The sequence below is a fragment of the Rhynchophorus ferrugineus genome, unplaced genomic scaffold, assembly GCF_030347505.1.
Source record: "Rhynchophorus ferrugineus isolate W39M unplaced genomic scaffold, kcgeb_rfMv2 rfM17, whole genome shotgun sequence".
Lineage (NCBI taxonomy): Eukaryota > Metazoa > Arthropoda > Insecta > Coleoptera > Curculionidae > Rhynchophorus > Rhynchophorus ferrugineus.
Window position 1 is genome coordinate 1864965 of NW_027472596.1, and position 26503 is coordinate 1891467.

At 33.4% G+C, this 26503-nt stretch overlaps 2 protein-coding genes and 2 pseudogenes across 4 annotated transcripts; 3 read left to right on the forward strand and 1 right to left on the reverse strand.

The window, feature by feature from the left end:
• LOC143205848 (translation elongation factor 2-like) overlaps window positions 1–26503 on the forward strand; it is a 79202-nt pseudogene that overhangs the window by 50662 nt on the left and 2037 nt on the right.
• LOC143205783 (uncharacterized) lies at window positions 714–7678 on the forward strand. 3 transcript variants are annotated; one of them, XM_076418816.1, is made up of 4 exons: window positions 2186–2306; window positions 2489–3089; window positions 3233–3276; window positions 3505–7678. In XM_076418816.1, exons 1-3 carry the CDS (start codon window positions 2300–2302, stop codon window positions 3249–3251), a joined length of 627 nt encoding a protein of 208 aa, XP_076274931.1. In that variant the 5' UTR covers window positions 2186–2299; the 3' UTR covers window positions 3252–3276; window positions 3505–7678. The 3 variants fall into 3 exon arrangements, 1 of the variants encoding a protein (XP_076274931.1); XR_013007906.1 differs by lacking the exon at window positions 3233–3276 and having other exon boundaries at window positions 714–2338; window positions 2489–3175; window positions 3477–7678; XR_013007905.1 differs by lacking the exon at window positions 3233–3276 and having other exon boundaries at window positions 2045–2429; window positions 2489–3175; window positions 3477–7678.
• LOC143205791 (uncharacterized) lies at window positions 725–2392 on the reverse strand. The gene is made up of 2 exons (XM_076418828.1): window positions 2026–2392; window positions 725–1934 (listed from the first exon to the last, which is right to left on the reverse strand). Exon 1 carries the CDS (start codon window positions 2390–2392, stop codon window positions 2057–2059), a length of 336 nt encoding a protein of 111 aa, XP_076274943.1. The 3' UTR covers window positions 725–1934; window positions 2026–2056.
• On the forward strand, window positions 7294–26500 carry LOC143205836 (eukaryotic translation elongation factor 2-like; annotated as a pseudogene).

Here is a 26503-nt window from a genome sequence, read left to right on the forward strand (position 1 = left end):
GGAATATACGAATAGTTAATTTAAATCAAGAAATAAAAAAATTTTAAGCAAGTTCAGAGCACCGTCCCGCCTTCTTCCTGTTCAGTCATCCATCATCCGTTTGTACTTAACCATTGCAAAAAAAATTGCATTGAAAAATTTTAAACCAAATAATAGTAATTGTTCTACTATACAACAAAAGAAATCTACATAAAATCCCTATTCCTACTCTGTTGTGTGATAACAAGACATAGCATTTCATTATGATTGTGGTCCAGAAACATATACTAGAGGATACAAACATCACTTAAAATCTGTCATTCGAGGGCAAAATGACGGCAAATCGACTGCTACGTTGTCGATATTTTATATTATTATTTACATATAGGGAAAATAGTTTAGTGGAGGATTTACAGATTTGCGGCTAGCTGCATATTGAAATTTTGCAGTTTATCTTAAGTCTGCAATACGTTAACCTAATTCACAAACATACTAAATAATTTTTTCTGTTAATTAGATTTTGCAAATACTAAAATATCGCAATATAATATAGTTTTAAGCAATTGTTGGATATATAAATAATTGGGTGGATGCGCCTACATCTAACGCCCTCTGTCGGTGTATATATGGCATAGTTGATATTAAAGTAGTTTCCTGTAAATTATAACAAATGCTACGGCGCATGCTCGCACTAATGCCATCCGGGTAGGATGAAGATCCCGCCATCTTGATTCATTCTGTGTTGGGGCTTTGACCGATATGTTTGTCGAAATAAATAGAGAGTAACTCAGTTCAATCCAGTCTTTTAATGGCCCAAACACCTTCACCAAATCGATTCTACACAATCGGTTCTAACAAATCAGAAGTGGGATAAAGAACAACGCGTGCACAGTGATTTATAGTGATTGTTTAAAGTAGTGTTTAGTGTGTAAACGACGCAAACTAGAATCCATGAGGCGAACAAGGTAATACAAAGGAATATTATTAAAACTATTGTTTTAGATCAATCGCCACAAGGGCAGTTTGATTATTAATTAGTATTTAGCCATTAACACGAAAATAGCATAATGTAAACAAACATCGGCGCGTACCCAAGCCACAAAATGGCGCCGAAATGGATGAAACGTAAACAAAGGATGCAGGTATGAATTTAAAACATTTTAATTACACTGTAGCAAGAAAAGGGAACTTTCTTTAAATTCTGAAAAAGAAATGTTGAAAAAAATTCGGCGCGGCGAATTAGTTCTAGGTAATAGGCGACGCAAATTGATTGTCCGCCTCCGGGCACAATGGCACAGGACCGGATCTGGTAAAATATATTTTATTTATTTTTTTTTACAAGCGACAACGTTTTCAAGTGCAACAGACGTACTTTCTATTTATTATAGGGAGTAGATAAATTTGAAAAATATATTTTTCTGATTCATCTGTTTTTTTTCCACAAGGGTTCTGTTGCAAATCGATAGACATGACAATGAGGTACACCAGCAAGTCGCCATGATGTGGAACAGCGAATTAGCTGTCTACATAGAGAGCAATAACCTGTGATACAACAATTCGCAACTGGCAGGCCACAGACATGGTGAACTACACAAGTTCGCTATAGTGAAAGACAACACCAGGTATACCAACAAGATTGACGCCACCTAGCAGTCCTGCACGATGAGAGACAGGAAGGGGTACATCAACAGGATGGGCGCCAACTAGGCCTGCATCATGAGAGACAGTACGAGGTGCACCAACAAGAGGGGTGCCACTGGGACTTCACCACGAGTTCGCAGACTTTGTATCAGGTATGTAAACAAGGTCGACGTCAATCTGGGGAGTCATGACAAGCTGCCCACCAAACTGGGTGTTCCACGACATGACACCTACCAGACGAGCGTGCCGCCTACCTGGTGTCCGCAGTCAGCGTGCAGCTTCTTCGAAGGGCCCGCAACATGCATGTCGCCTACCTGACGGGCGTGCAACCGTCGTGCCGCCTACCTGGGGTCCGCAATCAACGCGAAGCCTCTTCGAGGGGCCCGCAACATGCATGCCTCCTACCTGACGGGCGTGCAACCAGCGTGCCGTCTACCTAGGGTCTGCAATCACCGTACAGGCTCTTCAAGGGCCCTGCAACCTGCTTGCCGCCTACCTGACGGTCGCACAACAGGTGTGACGTCCACTCGAGAAATCCACAACGAGCCGCCCACCAACCTGGGGGCCACAACGAGCGTTCCTTCAACATGGAAGGTCCACAATGAGCTGCCCACCAACCTGAGGGGGTCCACAACGAGCCGCCCACCAATCTGGGGGCCACAACGAGCGTTCCTTCAACATGGAAGGTCCACAACGAGCTGCCCACCAACCTGAGGGGGTCCACACGAGCCGCCCACCAATCTGGGGGCCACAACGAGCGTTCCTTCAACATGGAAGGTCCACAATGAGCTGCCCACCAACCTGAGGGGGTCCACACGAGCCGCCCACCAATCTGGGGGCCACAACGAGCGTTCCTTCAACATGGAAGGTCCACAACGAGCCGCCCACCAATCTGGGGGCCACAACGAGCGTTCCTTCAACATGGAAGGTCCACAACGAGCTGCCCACCAACCTGAGGGGGTCCACACGAGCCGCCCACCAATCTGTCGGCCACAACGAGCGTTCCTTCAACCTAGAAGGTCCACAACGAGCTGCCCACTAACCTGGGGGGGGGTCCACAACGAGCCGCCCACCAGCCTGGGGTCCACAACGAGCGTTTCTCTTACAGAGAAGGTCCACAACGAGCTGCCCACCAACCTGGGGGGTCCACAACGAGCCGCCCACCAGCCTGGGGTCCACAACGAGCGTTTCTCTTACAGAGAAGGTCCACAACGAGCTGCCCACCAACATGGGGGGCCCACAATGAGCGTCCCACAAACCTGGGGGCCACAACGGGCAGTCCATAAACAGGGACCACACAGCAGACGTGCAGCCAACCAAGGGGGCCACACGTACGAACCACCAACCTTGTGGAGCCATCGCAAACCAGACTGCCAGCGCAAGGGGGGCCAACCAACCGGTGGCCATCGCCAGCGACGTTTCTATGAACGTCTACAACAAAGCTGCCTGCAAGAGGGGGGTCAACCAGCCTGTTGCCACCACGGGTGACGTTCCGTGAACGTCTACAACCAGACTGCCAGCGCAAGGGGGGCCAACCAACCGGTGGCCATCGCCAGCGACGTTTCTATGAATGTCTACAACAAAGCTGCCTGCAAGAGGGGGGTCAACTAGCCTGTTGCCACCACGAGTGACGTTTCTATGAACGTCTACAACCAGGTGGCCATCGCCAGCGACGTTTCCATGAACGTCTACAACCAGACTGCCAGCGCAAGGGGGGCCAACCAAACGGTGGCCATCGCCAGCGACGTTTCTGTGAACGTCTACAACAAAGCTGCCTGCAAGAGGGGGGGTCAACCAGCCTGTTGCCACCACGAGTGACGTTTCTATGAACGTCTACAACCGGTGGCCATCGCCAGCGACGTTTCTTTGAACGTCTACAACCAGACTGCCAGCGCAAGTTGGCCAACCAACCGGTGGCCATCGCAAGCGACGTTTCTATGAACGTCTACAGCCAGGTCTCCACTACGGACGACAATAGCAGTCACGACATTCACGTGAATGTCGGCGGCCAGTCCTCCATCACAGGGGATGCATGCAGTCAGATGAACAAGAAGTTTGTCCGCCATCAGGCCTTCACTATGGCCGACAACAGCAATTACAGCAATCAGATCGAGGTTTACAGTCAGACCACCATCACAGAAGCATCCGCAATCAATACAGATAGTATATCAGGCCACAATTACAGTGAGTATTAACATATAGGTTGACAAGACGAACATCTACAGAACCGCCAAGCAGACACTTCAGCGCGAACACGCACAGCCAAGCGAACCAGTTGAATATCTGCAGTCAGGCCAGCATCATTCATTACAACCAGATGAATGTCCGCAGTCAGCCTACCAACACGGGGCCAACAACACGCACGGCAATCAGATAGACATTTGAAATCAGGGCATTATTAGAGTGAGTATTAACTTCCAGGCCGACAAGATAGTTGTCTGTAATTAGACCACTAACATCGAGAACAGCAGCAACAGCCATGCCAACCTAATGGGCGTCTGCAATCAGACTGCCATCATTAGGGGGAACCTAGTAGCTGTCGCCAACTAGACAACTGGCCACAAACAGGTTGCCATGTTGACAAATAAGCGTCTAAAAGGGGTACACCAAAATGTATGTTAACCACCAGGTGGTAATAAGGTAAAAGTCAACAAACCAGCTATCAAGATTTTGAAGAATAATAGACAAACCGCTAGCAAAGTGGATGTCAACAAACGAGCCATCAAGACGAACTAGCAGTAAATATACAGCCAATAAGGTTTATATCAAAGTAGTGATGAAAGTAGTAATTAAGCAGTATCAAAATTAGTAAACAAAACCTCAGTAAACATACATGCTGCCAATATGGTACACAAACAGCCAAGCAGAACAAAAGTCGCAATCATAGAAAGTCAATTACTAATCAAACAGTAACAAAAATAGTAAAGAAAACCTCTAGAATTACACATGATGCCAATATGGCGAATGTCACACAGGCTATCAATAAGCAAAAATTCAACAAACGCACCACCACAATGTGGACATAAACAAACAGGCTGTTCAGAAACAAAATCAAGTAGTTATAAGTTACAAAATCATGTAGTCAGTAAAAGACGTCAACAATGGCCAGGTTTTAGAAGCAAGTCAGTAGCAAGCACAAGCATTCAGCATTACCAGTACTTTGTGTACAATTGATGCAAGTAAGATAGACATCCTATTAATGTGCACAAAATTAATAAGGTGAGAGAATACTAGAAATCATTGGTTTGGTAGTATAAGTAGTAAATCCACATGAGTTTGGATTAAAACTAATTAGTATTTTGTTTCGAGTACATTATTATAGAAAAGCAGATAGAGATTAGGAAATAACACATCGGCTGTTATGCAAAAGTTACATGGACGCAAGAAAAGAAGGAACCAGTAGCATTCACAGAAGCAGACCATTGGAAGAATATTCTTGAAGATCACTCACGGTAAACAGCAAATTAATCCACAGTAAACTTTGTAAGATGCAGATAGGGGTAAGGTAACCATTATTATTAAATCAGCCCAAAATTAGTATATAATAACAAAAAAATTGGGAATCGAGATATTTTTAACATCCAAGATTACTATTTTAAATTCCATGTTAAAATTAGAAACAATAGACTTTATTAATTTCAAACAAGATTTAAATAATTTGCAATCAAGAAATATACCAATTATGACAATTCAATTTTAATACAAACATAATTCATTAAAATACATATTTAATACGATAATCTGATTGGTCGCTAAATAATTTCAGCAAAATTAGCTAATAAAGTTATAGGATAAATTATGTTAAATAATAATGTTGCTGTATTTCAAGTTAAGTGTAAGTTTCATTTTTGTTTAAATTTAATTAATAGAAGCTCAATTGTAGCATAATGATAATATTTCCTATAAACACTATGTATTTTTGGGTAATATCAATACATTTTAATTAGTATAATACATTCAGAATTTTAAAATAAGAGTTCAAAAAAACAGATTCTTGAACAACTTAAATGTTATAAATTGCAAGATTATAAAATGTTCAAACAACATTGTATTGCTGTAATAGCATTATTAACAAAATTTTGAAGTTGAAAAATTTTAATTCAAAGTCAGGGCTGACAACAGATCATATCAATGTGTGAATAGTTCGAATAAATGAATACAAATAAAGGCTTCAAATGGATAGTTTAGTCCAGAAAATTTAAAATACTTTGGGAATAAAATCAAAAGGGTAGTCTAATTTAGTAATAATCTTGAATAGGACTATTGATATTGAAAATACAGCAATAGTATAGTTTATAATTTGTTACAAATATATAAAATAGCAAATGATTAAAATAAAATATTTTCTTTAAAGAAAAATACTCACATTTCGTTTGCCAAGTTATCTATAAATTAGTTAAATAATTGAGAAGTCAACGAAACAAAAACTTTTTAAAAATTTGGGTTTCATCTAATGCACGCTAATCCAAATTCTTTTAATGTTGGTGATTTCCTGGAATGGAACATTATAATTAATATAAAAAAAAAGATAGCAGAACAACCTTCTTAAATCTAATGAATGTGCCAATTGTAGTTGCATGAATTTTGATATGGCTTGAGATTATTATCAATTTAGAGGTTGTAACTTTGAAAGATCTGATGCATGATTTTAACCTGAATTAACAACTTTTCTGTTCAAGAAATCACCTACTTTCGTCAATAATTCTCTAGACATGGATATAAATATAGGTAAACGCTTACACTAGGGAAATACGTTAAAATTTTGGAATTGTAAATTTAAAACTTGTAGTGGATACATACATTCAATATGATTCTGTAACATTTATGATTAAAATAAAGGCAACATAACAATAACTTACAAAACTTTTGTTAAAAGGCAGCAACTAATCAGAGAATAAATTAACTTTTAAACGCAAATACAAGAATGTATGTGTTTTAATGAATACATGGAATATAAAATAAATCTATTAAGAACATAGTGATGAAGAACAATAGTCATACGAAATCAGACCAGTAAATATGCAGATATATACAATTTAGTTAAAAGGCAATAAATGATCAAAATAGAAATCAAGTAATGAAATACATGGATAAGAATAGTGTGGAAGAAAATACAACAAAGGTTTGCAGAACAACAATAAGTATAAACAGTTTATAGTTGGGAAAAGTAAATAATAAGTATACAGCAAACATGAGTTTGATTGTTCAGTTGAGGTGAACATTGAAAAAGATAATATTGTAGTTGTTGGATAGTTTCATTGGTTATAAAGTTTCAAAATGTTATAAAATATTGCAGTAAATCCAATTAAAATAAATTTATTTGGAAAACAAAAAAAACGAAGCAAGAAATTTTGGGAATCAACGTAGAACTTGAGAATATAAAGGTGCAAAGTTATTACACAGTGTGTAAATTGGCAAAGTAATTATTTCAAGTAAATAGTTTAGACTATTATTGGATGTAAAATTCTAAATATCAAACGCAAAAGGATATAAATTATAAGGCTCGTTAGAAAGTAGCAGAAGAAAAAGCACATAATGCACCAGGCCATTCAGAGAAGTTAAAATGGAGTCTAGCAGTTGAACCTCACCGGCATCTGCAGTTCAGCCAAAAAGTATAAAATTGACTTCACAGAAGTTATAAAACAAACTGCATGAAAGCTATAAAATGAAGCAATGAAGGAAAAAATCATCCAGGTAAGACATTTTAATAGATCATGTAGTAAAGACGATGTTTCCATTATAGAAAGACCAAAGCCACCAACTACAATGTTCAAGAGCAGCTGAAGTGAAGCCTTGCGAGGACGCTGCGAAGTCAGGATGGCCGAGTGTTGGATATATAAATAATTGGGTGGATGCGCCTACATCTAACGCCCTCTGTCGGTGTATATATGGCATAGTTGATATTAAAGTAGTTTCCTGTAAATTATAACAAATGCTACGGCGCATGCTCGCACTAATGCCATCCGGGTAGGATGAAGATCCCGCCATCTTGATTCATTCTGTGTTGGGGCTTTGACCGATATGTTTGTCGAAATAAATAGAGAGTAACTCAGTTCAATCCAGTCTTTTAATGGCCCAAACACCTTCACCAAATCGATTCTACACAATCGGTTCTAACAAATATAAATATAGTTTTGCATAGTACTAGGATTTGTATTAAAAGTGTGAGTCTCGTTATCTTCCGCTTTCTAACATTTAAACTTTTAGGGCGCTTCGATTTCATTTGAATTATTTATCATATTTCACAGAAAAAAAATAGGTCTTTTGCAACCAGCAGCAAAAAGTACATAAATTAATAAATAGAACTAAAATGTATTAAGGCAAATAATATAAATTTGCCTACAATATAACGACTACTTTGTGACTATAACTAAAATAATTTTAAAAATAATTTATTAATATCTTCTTTCTTTGTATTTCGAGATTTTGATTGTTTCTGATCTCTGATCGGTAGCTAATTGAAATATTACTCCAGAAATATAAGAACTAAAAGGATTAGTTTTCCAAACAATTGACAATGATCCTATTTCAATTGTTGAGTGTTTTATTACCGTGTTTGTTAATATTCGATAAGCTACCCGGTCGTTCCGTTTTATCATTATACCTCAAATTGGAAAGGATTAAACAAGTTACAGAATTATTATCAAATAACTTTTATATTTGATTTTTAATTTCTTGCTTTGTTGTCCAATGGCTGTCTAGCTTCCACGTTATTGTGATTCAGCAACCGTATTTCAAGGCGAAATCTTGGATCACTTCGTGTATCCATTTGATTTCGAGGTCATTGATAATTATTCGTAAAACTGTTTGATTTTGGCGTGTTGTCAATATATGGCGTTTGTCAACTATATATTTGCAAACCATGGATCCAAATTGACTTTATGATTGACTGATAAACCAATCTCTTTAATTTTAGGTCAGGTGGAGAGCATATTCCAACTAACCAATACAATTGCTTGACTTAGCCAGTAGATTTTCCTATTTTTTTTGGTGCTTGTCCGGTCTGTTTATAGGTGAACTGCACATGTACAGATTTACTTTCATTAATTCTTATTTTCCAAGCTTGTGTCCAATTATTTATATTATCACTTGCTGTTGTAATTTTCGTGAGGCTTCTTCAGTAATGTCTCCGACAGCTATAATCGCAATATCATCAGCAAATATAGCCATCGTAATATTATCCATTTGTAGTATATCACATGTGTAGAGTAGATAAAGCATTGATCCCAGTACACTTCCTTGTGGTAGATCTACTTTAGCTTCTTTTATTGTAGAGTAAGCTTTTTCTTGTTTGACTCTGAATATTCTGGTTGTAATGTATGATTTTAATAGTTCGGTGTGTTGTTTTGGTAGTAATTTCTGTAGTTTGTGCACAAGGCCTTTATTCCAAACCTTATCGAAAGCTTATGCCACATCTAAAAATATAGCTGAGCATATTTTTTTACTTTCGTAGGCTTTTTCAATAACATCTGTTATTTTGTGAACCTGGTCAATTGTTGAGTGCTTGTTAAAAATCCAAACTGGTGTGTTGGTATTAAGTTTTTTCTCTATATGATCGGTTTTATTCTTTTCAACGGGAGTTTTCCAAAAATCTTAGATATTACTGTCAGTAGTAATATAGGTCTATAGGCTCTTATTTGGTTTGGTAACCCCCCAGGTTTTGGGATCATTTTAATTTCCGCCATCTTCCAAATATCTGGGACATGTTTTAATCTAAATGCTGTATTAATCAAGTTGGTGAGTTTTATATTTCCCATTCTTTGTAGTTTTTGCAGTAATTCTCCTGTTATTAAATCGTAGCCTGGTGATTTCCTGGGGTTAATGTCAGTTTGAATAACTTTGTTTAACTCTTTCGGCGTAACTAATTCAATCATCGAATTTTCAGCTTCTATATCCGGCAATTTATATTAAATATTAGTTTCGATTGTTTTGAAAGTATTTTCTAGATATTCAGCAAATTCTTCTGCTTTTTGGTGATTGTCATGTGCCTAATTTCCACTTAGGTCTCTTATAGGCGAACTGTGTAGACATGAGCGCTTTAAATATGTTGGAGCTTTCTAGAGTGAGTAATCAGTTTCTTTATCATCTGTTAATTTTCTCAGATAGTCATTTATGGTTTTGTTTTTAATTTCCACTATTTCCCTTTTCAGTCTTTGGTTTATATTGTTTAAACTATTTTTATTTTCAGGTGTTCTGTTTTGTTGCCACTTTTTTCGTAATTTACGCTTTTCAGCTACCATTTCCTTCGCTTCTTTTGGATAATTAGTTCCTTTAGTTGTACTCTTAATTTCTGGAGTATTATTCAAAGCAATTTGTTGATTATCGACTACGAAATTCTCTGCTTCAAAATTTAAGTGTTCAGTTGTCTTGAGGGGTACATTTAGTACATTATATTTAGTACATTAAGTCGTTTGTTTATTTCTTCAGTAAATCGTTCCCAGTCTGTTTTCTTGATTGTTAATGTTGTGTTTCTTTCTTGTCTTATTATATTTTCGATCAGCGTCACAATCACTGGCGTATGATCTGAACTTAGCTCAAAATTTTCTTCGATCTTTATATAGTTGGATGTTATGTTTCTTTCTATGAAGAAAGCTAACAGGTTGCTTAGGATGTGTTACAACAAAATGTCAAAAACCTGTCGACAAAATGAGGACAAATTGTACAATTAAAAAGAAGTGGCAATCCCGTCTAGTTCCTTTACACATTCCTTCAAATTTAAGAAAAAATCATAACTGACCCTAAATAAGACGATCTAAAATATGGCACTACTAGATCGAATTCCATGTACCATAGATACTCGGAACCTTTCATGATTTTCTTGAATGGTACAAGTCTTCGTTTTTGTGTGTTTTTGTGTTTTTGGCCAAAATATTGAGAAAATATTAACAATAGAACTCGCTTTTATTCTATTATGTAAAATATAGAGGAATAATATTAAAATTATGGATTTTTAAATACATTATGATTGATAATCAATTTGTCATAAACAAATAAGTTGCATTTAATATATCTTAATATTAAACTTGAAGATCCATTGCAGATCCTTCAGGTAACTCCTAAAACTTTATCTGAATAACAACAATCAAAATTCCCAAATTTAAATAAAGGTATTTTAGGGTAAATGATGTGGCTCGGTGAATGGATGTAGAACGAAATTAAACAGTGGTGTTTACATTATGTGACAGTTATTTATTGGCTATATAGAAAAATGTGCAAAATACAATTAGATAAAATGGATGGCAGCGGTGTTACCTGGAGACGAGGCTTGGACAGTCGATGATGGCACGTCTAAACCAAATGATGGTTGAGCACCATAGAAAAAAATAGACATTTCACGGTATAGGCGACCTTGGGGAAATGTTTTGTTTAGTTCTATTAACGGTTGCGCTGCGATCGCAAATTGTGATTGGCTAGTTTAAATTCCTGGTGCCGCCACTAACATGAAATGTGATTGGTCGATCAAATTATGTGAAATCAGCATTTTCTATGGGCGTCCATTTTTATGCTTGTTGTTTGTAGGTTTTGGTTTTTGTTTAGATAACGAAATTTTCGAAAATCGTTTTACGTTGTGCATATTTTCTGTTTTACATTAATTATTATGGAGTAATAATACAAAAATTGATGACAATGCGCCAGTGTTGTAAAAGATGTAGTGTACCGGGATAAAAATCTACTACGGAAATTAGAGATCGTTTCTCAAATAATGATCTCGCTCCTTTCCAAAAATGGGTTGATCAAGTACATAGTAGTACGTTACCTGGATAAACCAAAATTTAAATATATCAACGTCATGGTGTCTGTCACGGACATTTTAGTGAAAAATTTAGAATTACCCTTTCTTCACAAACAGGTGTTAGGGTAAATGCATATCCAACATTGTTTTTATCAGGTACATATAAAATTGTTTATCTACTACGTGTCTGTTTATATATTGTTTGTTTACAGAAAATCAAAACCTACTTATGAAGATCTTAGTAGTAATAAAATATAATTAATCTACTAAGTTGTTCATGTGCTGTCTGCGTGATGTCTCTACATAAAGAAGTCTTACAAGAAGGTAATAATTAAGATACTGGATAATTAGTAGTAATAAATATTACTTTTAATTGTAAAATATTTGTAATACTTTAACTTTTTAGAACAATAATGTGTTCAATAATTTTTAGTAGAGCTATTTTTTATTTAAATTTGATTGCCTCGTTAAGAAAATATTTATTACGGTGCCATCAATTTAAAATTTAATTGCAACTTTTAGGGAATTTATTAGCTTAAAGAAATCTATTTTGTCTAAATTTACAAATAACTACATTTGTTTAACAAATCTTAGCCAAGATTACTTAAAGGATTTTGTTGGATCTATCAGAGGTCATGGAGGTAGAAACAGCATCCTTCACCTAATATGTTTGAGAAATCTTTAAAAAGGCATATAATCACTTCAATTTTTTCACATCATTCCCCTGGAGAAAATTGTGAAGAAGATGAACATGTTAGATAACTTTTTTATTAATTCTATATTATTCTATATTATATTTTATCTATATTATTATATTATATTTATATTATATTATGAGATACTATATTATGATTCTGATTCTGAGAAAAATAAGAGTTCAATATTATATTTTAGTCTTATTTCAGACTATTGAACAAAACTTCTTAAATATAGACAACATGCAACATTTGTCTACATTCTATATTAAGTAGTTCCATAGATTAAATACTCTAAAATTTAAATATCTTTAAAAAACACATACATTTTTAGTGTTTAAACTGTCGAATCCATAATATTTTCAAGACCAAATAATAAAAGTTATTATGAGGTGTGATTGTATTTTTGCTTTAATGAAGTTAATGAAATATCAACAGGTACCTTCAATATATCAGGATAAGTTAGAACTCTAATAGATCACATAAAATTGATGGCAATAAACAAATATGGGAAGGCGTTATAGAAGAATTCAAAAGATATTTTAATTTTGCCTAGAATAGAGTTTATAATTGTTTTTTTTTTGCTTTTTGTTTATATGTATATATATATATATATATATATATATATATATATATATATATATATATATATATATATATAGATATATATATATATATATATATATATATATATATATATATATATATATTGATATTATTTACACTTATGTATATTTGTATAGGATTTTATTTTAATAAATTAATTTTAAAAATTATACACACACACAATTACACACAATAAATGTGACGTCACAAAGTAAGCAGGCGAAATGGCAGACTAATCAAAGCAAAGTATTTTCCTTAAAGGCTTCTACATAACTATTTTAAAGTAACCAATCAAATTCACGTTGTCAGCGCCGCCAATAATTGAACTAAGCAAAACTTTGTCAAATCACTACTTACCATTGGAGTTGCACACCCCTGCTGAGCACTGAATGAATGGAAATACCCTTCGAAAACATCCCAGATAAACGTCTCGGGGTTGCCAGCTATTCGTTATCGGGTTCCAGTTGGCGCTGCTGGCACCCCGCCCGTGTTCAACATCTGGGATTATATTTCTGGGTATTTTGTAGACCGTTATTCCACGACGTAAAATTCGACATGCCTCAAGGTCGCTACAATACTCCCCTGCCAGAATTTTACATAAAATTATTTTATAATTACAATAAAAATACAAAAATGTATGAAAAAAAATCAAGTACAAAAAATTATATACCAAACAAAATGTGATGCATGAAAATGGCTTTGAAAAATATGATAAATCGAAACGGTTGTGGTCGGTATGGTTGCGATCTGGTACGGCTGTTGATATCTTCCGGTCCTACAGATACCGTTGCTTCATCGTCGCTTTGGCATTTGAATTTGGTCCATCGTCGACGTTGAGAACAAGCTATTTTTCGGACAGGGCTCCCGTAATTGACGCTGTGGGGGGATCGATTGTTCGACGACGTGGTAGCTTATTTTCTTCGACGACGAGACGTTGGCAATTCTGGTACCTCGGCGAAGATATGATGAGTCTACGGTGACTGCAATCGGTACCTAGCTTCTGGAGCTGCTCTGTGACTAATACGTAGTCACATAGGTTACGGTAATTCAGAAAAAACAAATAATGACAGTATCCCACCGAAGCTGCCCAAAACTTTTCAAATCAAAATGTCTGCCATTATGACGGAGACGGCGAGTGAAGGAAGACAATATGATTTAAACATAGCGCGGAAAGAAATGTTTAGCAGAGACGCTGATGATTAAGCAGTGATGTAAAAATATCTATGAGTCCAAAAGATTGTGAAAGAAAAGTTTTACAAAAATTTTTTAAAAAAATGAATTGGAAATAATGAAAGGAAATTTAGGCTTCATTGTTCCAGCACTGAAATAAAATGTAATGACGAACAGATGTTTGAACGAATGTAATATTGAAGAAATTTGACAAGGAATAGGAATAGAATGAAAAGGAATATTGAAGCTAAAATCGAAAAAGAATCGAATTAAAAATATTGAAAATTTTGAAATAAAAATATAACGGCTACGTAAAATACACCACCTGCAATAGTACCCTCCATTCACGAGTACAAACCCAATTTTGCGAAAGATCACGTCGGGGTTATCACTTAAGGGTAAATGATGTGGCTCGGTGAATGGAGGTAAAAAGAAGTGAAACAGTGGTGTGTGTTCAACACCTGCGATTATATTTTTGGGTATTTTGTAGACCGTTATTCCACGTAAAATTCGACATGCCTCAAGGTCGCTACAGTATGCTACCTACTTAAATATACATGTATTTATCTTAATCAATTTTGAGGCATATTGGTATTTATTTTTCTTGTGAATACTCTAATATGCCTCAATGATGCTGATGTTATAACAAAACGATATTTAAGTTGAAAATAACTATCCATTTCAAAAATATACGAAATATCTAATACCTACCAAACAATACCTTCAAAACACTTTTGATTTGATTGTAATATAAATAATGTAAGATCAATATCGTATTAAAATGGTACTGATAAAATAATTTGATTATGGCCAAAAACATTCCCTTAATCTAGTATTATTTTACCAACCACCTTAAAATACACTAATATTAATGATTTACTGAAATCCGTATTAGGGATTTTTATTAATTAGACCTCATAAATGAAATTGACATTAATGCGATGATTGAAATTACAATTACTAACATGTTTGAATGCACTAGATAAACTAATACATATTTTTCTCAAAATATCTACTTTTCATTTATGAAATTAAGAAAAATACAATATTAAAATAAACATTATTTATTTAAATATAAAGGACAATAGGAGAATGTTTTGTTATTATGATTGTGTTACATCCCCTTTATCGATATTGTCTTGGTTATTCCTTAAGGGTCTATGCTATATGGACATCACTCAGATTGTGGTAATATTAGTCAATAACTGCAAATGTATCAGACAACGTTACTGTTAGTTTCATAGTATTGATTATATTCAGTTTTTATACTTGCTCTGTTTTATGTTATATCCTCTTCATCGATTTTCTCTCTGCTATTCCTTAAGGGTCTGTATAGCTGTATAGACTCATTAAGATTGTGGTAACATTGGCCAATAACTGCAAATTTATCATCTTCTTTCTAATTGGGGTAAATGTCCATATATTCACCTTGTGGCTTATATAACATTATACATCCTGTATCTTTCAACTAATTTGCCCATGCTTCTACACTTATGGTGTTATTTTTATCTTTAATAGCTGTGGATTAAAAATCATAAGCTGCTCTTATGTTTTGTAAATCTTCATGAGTCACTAAATCTATTCTTCTTACATTAGTAATATCCACATCGTCTCTTATATCACTTATTATCACATTAAATGGTATTTTAGGTGCTAATTTGGTTGCAAATTATTCTCTATTTGTTTTGAGAGATGCAGGTGTTTAAGGTATTTTCATGTCCTAAATGTGTTTTGGTCAGTTCTACTCCATATTCTTCACGTCTTTGTTCTAATTTAATAGTAACTAGGCAATGTGTATTTATATTGTTACTTCCTTGAACTGAAACATTATGAACTGAACACTGAAATATTATCCTAGCACAATATAAACATACAGACACATAAAGATGTTGCGGCTTGCTCCATATCTCTTTTCCATATTTGAAATTCTTTAAAGGTACTAAATTTCATTTAAAGATTCATTAAAAGATTTGCTTCATTGTAGTATGCTCGCATTACTTACATGTGTACTAAGTTTTTGTCACTTTGGTATCTTCATTAATAGCATAATGCTTTGTTTTGGGTCCACGTTGTTGCAATATTTGTTTGCTGCTATATTCATTTTCACAAGTAACACATTTGAAAATGAATACACCCTTCAGATTTAATGCAGAGATGTATATAAATTCATACAGTTTTCAAAATAGAATAGCTTCTTTTGTTCCATGGTCTGTCCTTCCATAAAAATTTCATTTGCCTATATAATTACTTAATTCTACTATTATAATATAAAACAAACCAATATATTTATAGAAAAAATTAGTGTATACAATAATATAAACTAAATATTTCAATCAAAAACTAAATAAACTATATTTCAATACAATTGCATACTAAACTATCTAAAATTATAAAAAAAAAGACTAATTAAGTAATAATTTGATTACCAAAATTTTGCGTCTGCACTCGAAAAAGCGCATCTTTCTCCGCTAAGAACACAAAGCGAAATGCACGTAAGAGCCTTGACATCATGTTTAATTGACCAACAAAATTTCAATAAACAACAAATATTTTCTGAAATAAATTTATTAAATTAAATTCAATTAACACACTTTTTAAAAAGTTTTACTAAATAACCTGAGATCTACGGTACAACGTAAAACATTGTTTGCTGTTATAGGAACTTCTGGACTGAAGTTATAGAGTCAAGTAATTAACAGTAAGAATGAGCAGAAAGAGGGATACTGGCTGAATTAATACAAACTTTACCATTACCTTCTGGAATTTGTTCAAGTGTCGATGATACTTGCTTCGAACACCCTGGTTGTGGGCCTAGAATGATGGAAATAGGCACTACAAATATAGTAAAATAGTTTAGAAATTAATTGTAACAATTATGAACACAAATGTGACTGACTCCTTCAATTTACCTTCTATATAATTTTGATTTTGATCCACTTCCATTATTACATGTTCTGGGCTCGTGGTATTATTTTCACCATCACTAAATTGTTCATAAGTACTTAAAGGAAAGTTTAAATGTATCGCAAAAATGTCTCAAATGGTAACGATAGTAAATCTGTTTCATGTTTAACCCAACTAGTTTAAGAATTTTTAAAGTTTTCTACTCATATCTTAAACATCGCTTTTTTAACGGAAAACGATTATGCATTTCCTCACTATCAGTGCATCCACCACCTACGAATCTTCCTGCCCTACTCGTATTTAACATAATAGTTTGGAGAGCATAATTGGTAACGCCGCACGCCTCCGACCGTTTTAATTTGGTAATATTAGGTAGGTCTGTGTTTTTATCCGGTAGTTTCCAGAACAGTTTCCGTTAATATTATATCAAAACACATTGCCTTGTCTTACCTGTTGGACCAATATACTAGTATTTTGGACGAATAAAGGCCTTTTATTTAAACAAATACGGCCTTTTATCTTAAGTACTAACATCAGAAGTGGGATTCTTATCCTGTCAACTATGTGTGGTTAGAATATAACGAGCATTTAAAAGACGACATTTGTGCTGAGGTTGTAATAGTGAGTTAAATAAGAATTACTGTATTGACATAAGCGGTGACAGTGATAAAATAACCGATGGACCATCCCCTTCAAAAATGGTAATAATCGTCCTTTGTATCCAAAAAGTGTACATCTCAGCATTATTCCCATCGCTCGGATCCGTTACCACGTCCGCCTCGATTAGCAAATGAGTCATTAGGTGCCCTCTATGTAATTGGTCAACAATGCCGATCCATATTTCTTACGGTCCATGTCTTAACCTGAAGTGGCAATAGAAATTTAAAAAAAATGGGAATATAGGAATAGTTAATTTAAATCAAGAAAGAAAATAATTTTAAGCAAGTTCAAAGCACCGTCCCGCCTTTTTCCTGTTCTGTCATCATTGTAAAGTCATACGTCTGTACTCAATCATAACAAAAAGCCCCAAGCTGAAATTAGTTGTCGGTTAAAAAATTTTAAACCAAATAATACTAATTGTTTTACTATACAATTAAAGAAATATCCATAAAATCCCTATTCCTACTCTGTTGTGTGATAACAAGACTTTGAATTTCATTGTAATGATGACTACGGTGTAGAAACATCCACTAGCGGATAGAAACACCACTTAAAATTTATCATTTGAGGGTAAAATGACGTCAGATCGACTGCTGAGTTGTCGATATGTTAAATTATTATTTATATATAAGGAAAATAGTATAGTAGGGGATTTATACATTTGCGGCTAGCTGAATATTGAAATTTTGCCGTTTATCTTAAGTCTGCAATACGTTAACCTAATTCACAAACATACTAAATAATTTTTTCTGTTAATTAGATTTTGCAAATACTAAAATATCGCAATATAATATAGTTTTAAGCAATATAAATATAGTTTTGCATAGTACTAGGATTTGTATTAAAATTTTGCGTCTCGTTTTCTTAATTTTTCCGATTTTTAACATTTAAACTTTTAGGGCGCTTCGATTTCTTTGGATTATTTATCATATTTCAGAGAAAAAAAAATGGATTTTGTGCAACCAGAAGCAAAAAGAACATAAATGAATAAATGGAACTAAAATGTATTAAGGCAAATAATATAAATTTGCCTACAATATAACGACTACTGTGTGACTATAACTAAAATAATTTTAAAAATTGATTATTAATATCTTTCTTTGTATTTCGAGATTTTGTTTGTTTCTGTTTTAATTGTTCCTGTGATCGGTGGCTAATTGAAATATTACTCCAAAAATATAAAGACTAAAATGGTTAGTTTTCCAACCAATTGACAATGATCCTATTTCAATTGTTGAGTATTTTATTTCCGTGTTTGTTAATATTTGAGAAGCTACACGGTCGTCCCGTTTTACCATTATCCCTCAAGTCGGAAATAATTAAACAAGTTACAAAATTTTAAGCATCTGTTGTTAATATGAATTATTTATCAAAGTTAGGACACATTAACAATAAAAAAAGAATAATTCAAAATAAAGAAGCTCCTGAATCCAAAAATTATTTTAATAGCGACCGATTACTTATATGAAAAATTGTAATGCCGTCTAGGGATATTCGTTTACCATAAAACTTTGGGGGTAAAAATTTGATCTAGCTCTATTGCAATTTCGTCGTTTTTATCAATATGTTCTTCATTAAAAGAAGCGTTTGGACCAATTTTAATTTTAAAAGTTTAATAACCCATTTCGGAATTATGTCTAATTGTATTGTAGGTTCTACATTTAGAATATTTAAGTTCCAAGCGACAAACATGTTAAATACATTAACTGCCTTATCAAAATATAACGTATAGCCAGATTGAGTTGGATTTATTAAATAATATTTCATATTATTTTACTAATTTGATTCACCTATTGTCCAAGACTTGCAGATGTTTCTTCGTCAGAACAACGATTTAGTTAAAACAATCAATATATCAGATCTGACAAAAGGCTTGCCACTGATAACGCAAAGTTGTCGTTATTGTGGAATATTTGTAATTTTCGCTTTATATGTAGGGAACGACACCTGATCCAATTGTTTAACAGAGGCGTATCTAGGTTTCAAGAATACGCTCTGAATGATTCCTTGTTTGTGGAATAGTTTAAGGGAAGTTAACACCGTCAACACCTAGATATAAGTTTAATTTATAATCTTCTTTTGATGCTTTGATCATCGCCGCCACCGAAAGAATAAGTTCGAATGGCATACAATAATGATTAGTGTTTAATTTATTCTTATATTTATTTTGGTTATAATTTATATTAACAGAAGCAACCATACAATTATTATTATTGACTTACTATAAATTATGAATTATGGGTAATATAACACCTATACACTGAGACACTTATACACACTAAACAAGTTCCTGCGGTTTGGTTCGCTTCGATCTTCTGATCTCCTGCGTGTTGTCCAATAGCTGTATAGCTTCCACGTTACTATGATTTAGCAATCGTTTTTCAAGGCGAAATCTTGGATCACTTCGTGTATCCATTTGATTTCGAGGTTATTGATGATGATTCGCAAAACTGTTTGAATTTTTGCGTGTTGTCAATATATGGCGTTTGTCAACTATATATTTGCACACCATGGATCCAAATTGGCTTTATGATTGACTGATAAACCAATCTCTTTGATTTTCGGTCAAGTGGAGACTATATTCCAATTAACCAATACAATTATTTGACTTTGAGACTAATCTACTCTGCTTTTTGTCTAACCTGAAGTTTTTAGTTTAATCTACCATCGAGACGTATTTCGGCGTATTTAGCTGATTCTGCTTGAGGAATCAAGCATCTGTCAAGTGATATAATTGTGTTTTTGTTATTTTTCTTCAATGCTAAAACTAACATGTATTTGGACGGATTTGGAGCGATTAAGCCATATTTTTCAGTCTCTAGTCCATTTATAGATTTTTTACCGCTACGTGTATGTTATCTACAGCCTTAGACAACTTAGACATTTTTTAATACGAAAGCTGTGTCGTCGGAAAATGTTCCAAGTATTGTTTCTTCTGTTGTAGGGATACGTGGACATTCAGCTGAAGTAAGTTTGAGTGAGTTGATTGCTGGTTCATCTATAACTCTATAATTTTTTTTTCAAAATGTTATGATTCCAGGATTCGACAGTAGTTTAGAGTAATCTGTTCATTTGGATATTAATCCCAAACGCCCTACACGGTAAAAGATTGTGACACAACACAACTGGATCCAAAGTGAAAGATAAATCAAATTGACGTTTGATCATATTATAAATAATTTAAGATTTTTTTAAATTATAAATTCCATTATCCCAGCTATCATCAAATGCTACAGGTTTAATAGGTTCTAGAGGTGTTACCACTTTTTCAACTTCACTGCCTTATTTTATTAGCTGCAATTCTATACACTTTTTATCCCTAAATATAAATGTCCCTTTAATAGTACATTAATATAAATTGTTAATAGTTAAATTATAAAAGTTTAGACGTGAATAAACGCACTTAAACTTTGAAATATTGACTAAATATATGAAAGATCAAAGAAAAAACTAGAAATGACGAAAGAAAATTGATTCTAACCTCCGATATGTCGATAGTTACGTCAACCGATATTTTTTAAAATTTATGATTTTTAATTTATTATTTATTAATTTAAAAGTATTCCATAAATATTATAAAATATTTTCATTATTTTTAATAAACTATTAAAATTTATAGTTAATTTTAAAAGATTAGGTTCACTTCACTACTAAATATAAAAGATTTATTAAAAAATTCGATACTTTAATATAAATTTTACAATATTTAAATAATATAGATATTTTTTGGGCCATGCGCTGCGTGTATATTAAATCGCAATTTAAAATACTGACTTTATTTCTAACACGATCTGAAAAAAAAAATACATTTCTAAGATGTAAAACATAATGGAACAACACTTACAACAATATCATTTGCAGCATTTTTAAAAGAGAGTTATATCATAAATGATTCACACATATATAAACTCACTTAAACTTTAAATATTTCAAGAGAGCAATTTTTTTTTTCAGATTTTTTGGCAATTTGTGATAGATATGGTAGATCACAGAGTAAATTGGAGATGACGAAAGAAAATCAATATTTTCGACTGATAAACCGATATTTATATTTTTCGATATTTCCTTTAAAATATTTAAAGATATTCATTTTATAAACATAATAAAACCCTTTAAATTTTTAGTATACTTTGAAAACGGATATTTAATCTTAAAAATTAGATGCACCTCGCTACTCTTTTAAAGGTTTATAAATATTTCCATATTTTAAAATACTTTTTACAGTAATTAAAGAACATCGGCCTATATATAAATATTTTTATTTTTTCTTAAGAATATCTACATATTTTTTGTGAAATATCAAAGTATTTTCCAGTAGCAGTAGCTGTTAAAATATATCAATATTTTAGTCATCCCTTATATCCATATACTTTTTTTAAAAGTTGACCTTCAACGTGAAAGGAATACCTAAAATTAAACAAATTAACTCATCGGGAACGTGACACTAGAAGTTGGAAAGATTATTCAATTTCTTCCATCCAAGATGAAAACGATTTTAGGCCGACTGCACGTTGTCGATATGTTCCCATGCCGCACCACCGAATGGTTCCAGAACAGTCTCCGTTATTTCGCTGATCGAAACGCATTGCGTTGTCTTACCCGTCGGACCAATAAACTAGTATTTTTTATCGAATAAAGGCCTTTTATTTAAACAAATACGACCTTTTATTTTAATTACTAACATCAGAAGTGGGATTCTTATCCAGTCAAGTGTGTGTGGTTAGAATGTACTGAACATTTTAAAAAAAGTAAAATCAGACTGTATAGAAACTTTACTTGTCGTCTTATCAGAACAGAAGCTATAAATAACCGAATTAGCGTAAAAATGCTGTATGGCGTGGTAAACTTCCTCATCTGATGCTTCTAGTACACAATCTGTGCCGCCAATCATGCTGTCAAAATTTGATCCCTATAATAGCAGCTATTTTATGGGGAATAGTTCGGATATGCAATTAATATAAACTACAAATTAGGGGAAAGTGATAACATTATAATTGTTAAGGCAAGTCAATCTATCAAAGTTCGGTACATTGTTACTATTTGAATGTCAAGCTATAGGTAATACTACAGTAAAAATATTTAATAGACCTTATTTTTGGGTTTACTAATAAATAATTTCCGAGTTAACTAGCCTATAATGCAATAACTCTCTGAAATGGCGTCAAAGTCCTGTAAGAAATACTTTTATTTCTTAGAAAATAAAATACAAATATTCAACAAACATTATAATGCAACGGTGATTACAATAACAATCAACTACGTCAGTAAGATACTCTTCCAGAGACTCTAAGAAACTATATGATTTCCGGTCAAGGCGTCAGCCTTTGTATCCAAAAAGTGTACATCTCAGCCTATCAGATACCACGTCCGGCTCGATTAGCGAATGAGTCATCAGTTGCCCTCTATGTAATTGCTCAACAATGCCGATCTATATTTTCTTACGGTCCATCTCTTAGTGATTATGGAAAATTTCACTTGATTCATTTAATACAACGACCCTCTTTGACGCACTGTATAAGTATCATTGGCTACGGAATATGTCTTTTAATCTGAAGCTGCAATAGAAATAAAAATTCTGGGAATATACGAAAACTTAACTCAAATCAAGAAAGAAAAGATTTTTAAACAAGTTCAAGGCACCGTCCCGCCTTCTTCCCGTTCTGTCATCATTGTAAAGTTATCCGTTTGTACACGATTATTGCAAAAAGCCGCTATGCTGAAATTAGTTATCGGTTAAAAAATTTTAAACCAAATAATACCAATTGTTCTACTATACAACAAAATAAATCTCCATAAATTCACTATTCCTGCTCTGTTGTGTGATAAAAGGATATTAGCATTTCATTATAAAGATGACTGTGCAGAAACATCCAACAAATAACAAATTTCCGAAAAATCGACAGACATATAAAGCCGATGATGCAGACCTTTTCAAGTCGAGAAGCAGAGACGGTATTCAATGTCGGCACCTATGGACTTACAGCAGTTTTACCGGCGGCCCAATTGATATTTTTATATATTAGTTGTAAACGATAAGCCTTTGCCCCAGGAATTAGATATCGTCATAGACTGGAACGCAGTCAATAAAACCCATTTTAAAATATGTAAATCTACTTATAGATTGGTAGAAGATATATAGAAGGTATGACCTATTTATATTCCTAAAATTATGATAAGTCTTAAGTATATTAATATAGACAGTTTGTTGTATGATTGCGAAAAAATACAAAAAATGTTTTAAAAAAGTCAAAATATTCCTTTATTTCGTTTTCCTAAAGTGTATTCACAGTAGCTGTTGTGTATGTGATTCGTATTGGAAAAATTCTATGAAGGGTGAAGAATATGGCGATATGCTTGAGATATTGATTATGAGGGTCCTTCGATCAAAAGACAAGGATTATACTCAAGTTATGATCATAGCGGATGCATTTTTAGAAATGCTTTTGGCGTTATCTCATTATAAACAAGACTACAAACGCTCTATTACACAGACATGACAACAGATAGACAATTTTATACAAAATACTAAAAGAAATACAATTCACCACGAAGAGATATAGCAACACAATTTACATCTGAAACTATTTGTAATATCCTGGAACATGAAACGTGAAATTACGTCTCATCGCTACTGGAATGCCACAAAATAATTTATCAGTTGGAAGACTTGATCCGCACTGTTTTCAGTTTACTGCAGATCTGCTTAAGAAATTAAAAAGGAAAGAATATAATTTGAATTCAAATATCTACCTTGTGTCTTGCTGGTGTTGTCTTGCATTGTTTTGATTTAGATTAAATTGGATTGTTAGTTGGACTCTTTCGATTTTCAACATTAAAAAACAGTATGAAATGGCGACTATATACTGTAAAATGTTTACATATTTATGAATTAGTTAACAATAAGCTATTTTGAATATATTTTTGTTATAAAATTGTAAACTATATTATTTTTATTACTCCAGTTATTTCAAATATTATATGAATATATATTAGTTTCAAATATTATAAGAATATACAGATAGTTGAACCTTATTTTAATATACAAACAATATTTGGAGTTACTTTTATTTATTATAAGCTTTCTTCTTTTATTAAAGAAATTTATTTCATGTTTCGTAATGTTACGAATTCTAAACATTTAATTTTGATTTAGGTGAATTTTACAGCAGATGATATTTGTGCCATGCTGGTCAATAAACGAAATATCCGTAATATATCCGTCATAGCTCATGTAGATAACGGAAAATCATCTTTAACAGACTTTAGTCTTTTAGTAACAAAAGCTTCATTATTGCTGGTGTCAAAGTTAGAGAAACACGTTTTACAGATACCAGAAAAAAATATCAAAACAGATTTATCATCATTAAATCCACGTAAGGATATTAGGAGTATGTAGTCCTTTGAAATAAAGCTGGGTATTTGTTTTAACAAAACTTCTAACTAATTTATTTTTAACGCCATATCCATGTATGTTGAGCTCGAAGATAGGGTTTTTTTCATAACCAAACCTGATTAACGCGAAAAAGAATACAAATGTTTCTTGATTGATTTGATTGACTCCTCTGGGCATGTAGATTTCCGTTCTGAAGTAACTGCTGCCCTTCGTGTAACTAATGGTGCTCTTGTTGTAGTACACTGTGTTTCGGGTAAGTAAATTCCTTAGTAATTATTTGTATAATAAATTAAATAATTATATAGGTTTTTTGGTGTTACTTCACATTGTATTAATTTTACTAAAGACAAATTAAAATTATAAATAATCCATATCTAAATATATTTCCTTGGTAAAGACAACTTATTAAGAATTTTCGAATTAAAGTAGAAAACATCGAAAAAAGAATCTTGTAATTTCATTAAAATATTTTAATTAATCGTGATGTCATCTCCAACAGCCCCAGGCTGACATTGGTTAATGATTGGTGCTGCTGATGCTGCAAAATCGCTATAAATTATGAATAAAATTAGAAACAATTTTGTAATAATGAATTATTTTCAGGTATGTGTTTAAAAACTGTCTTATTTCAGGCTATCGACGATCGTATTAAGCCAAACTTGTTCATGAACAAGATGGACCGCACCCTTTTGGAATTGCAGTTGGATGCTGAAAAAAATTCTGACGTTGAACAGTTTATGGGGTTAGGAATATTTCAACCTAAAAACAAAAGGATAATGATAGCAAAATATCGTTCTGCATGTATATCTTGAATCCAATCTACAAAATGTTTGACTTTATTATGAACTGCAAGTAAGCATTGTGTTTTTTTTTATTTAAAATAATGTTAATTCTTCCAGCACAATTAGCCCACTATATAGTTTTCAAAATAACCATTATGAAGTTATTATGAAATAAAGATATTGTTGGCTGTGCATTGGAAGAAAATTATAAGCCTAGGTATTTAAAGGCTCTTATGTTATCTCTATCTTTATATCCTATGGTGACCTGCTATGATATCGAGAATGCATTATATATTTGTAGTTCTTGGGTGTAACTAAAATATTTATTTTAGGAAAGAATAATATGAAGCCCTTCTCTCCACACTGCACATTTAGTTGAAATATGAAGACAAAGATAAAGATGGAAAACAATTTATGCTGACATGGTTACCTTCTGGTGAGACTTTGCTTCAGATAATTGCCGTTAACTTTCCATCCACAATAACTGCTCATAAATACATTATGGAAATGTTATACGAAGATCCACATGATGATGAAGCCACTCTTGTTATGTATTACCTGTATGGATTTTTAAAAAGCGTTAAATTTTGGTATTTATTTGTACAGGATAATATATAGTTTACAACTCTAGGCCGATTCGCTGTGAATGATTTGTATAAACTGAACAACAAATACCAATTTCTTTTTATTCAAATTACTATTCTTCTGTTTTTCGTGTTCAGGTATAAAGACCTGTGTTCCTAATGGTCCTCTGACGATGTATGTCTCTAAAATAGTACCCACTTCTCATAAAGGTCGTTTCTAAGCTTTTGGTCCTGTCTTTTCTGGCAAAGTAGCCACCGGCTTGAAGGCCCCTATCCTGGGACCTAACTATGTGGCTTCAAGAAAGAGGATTTACAATTCATTCGAGAAGACAATTCATGGAACCATCCTCAAAACT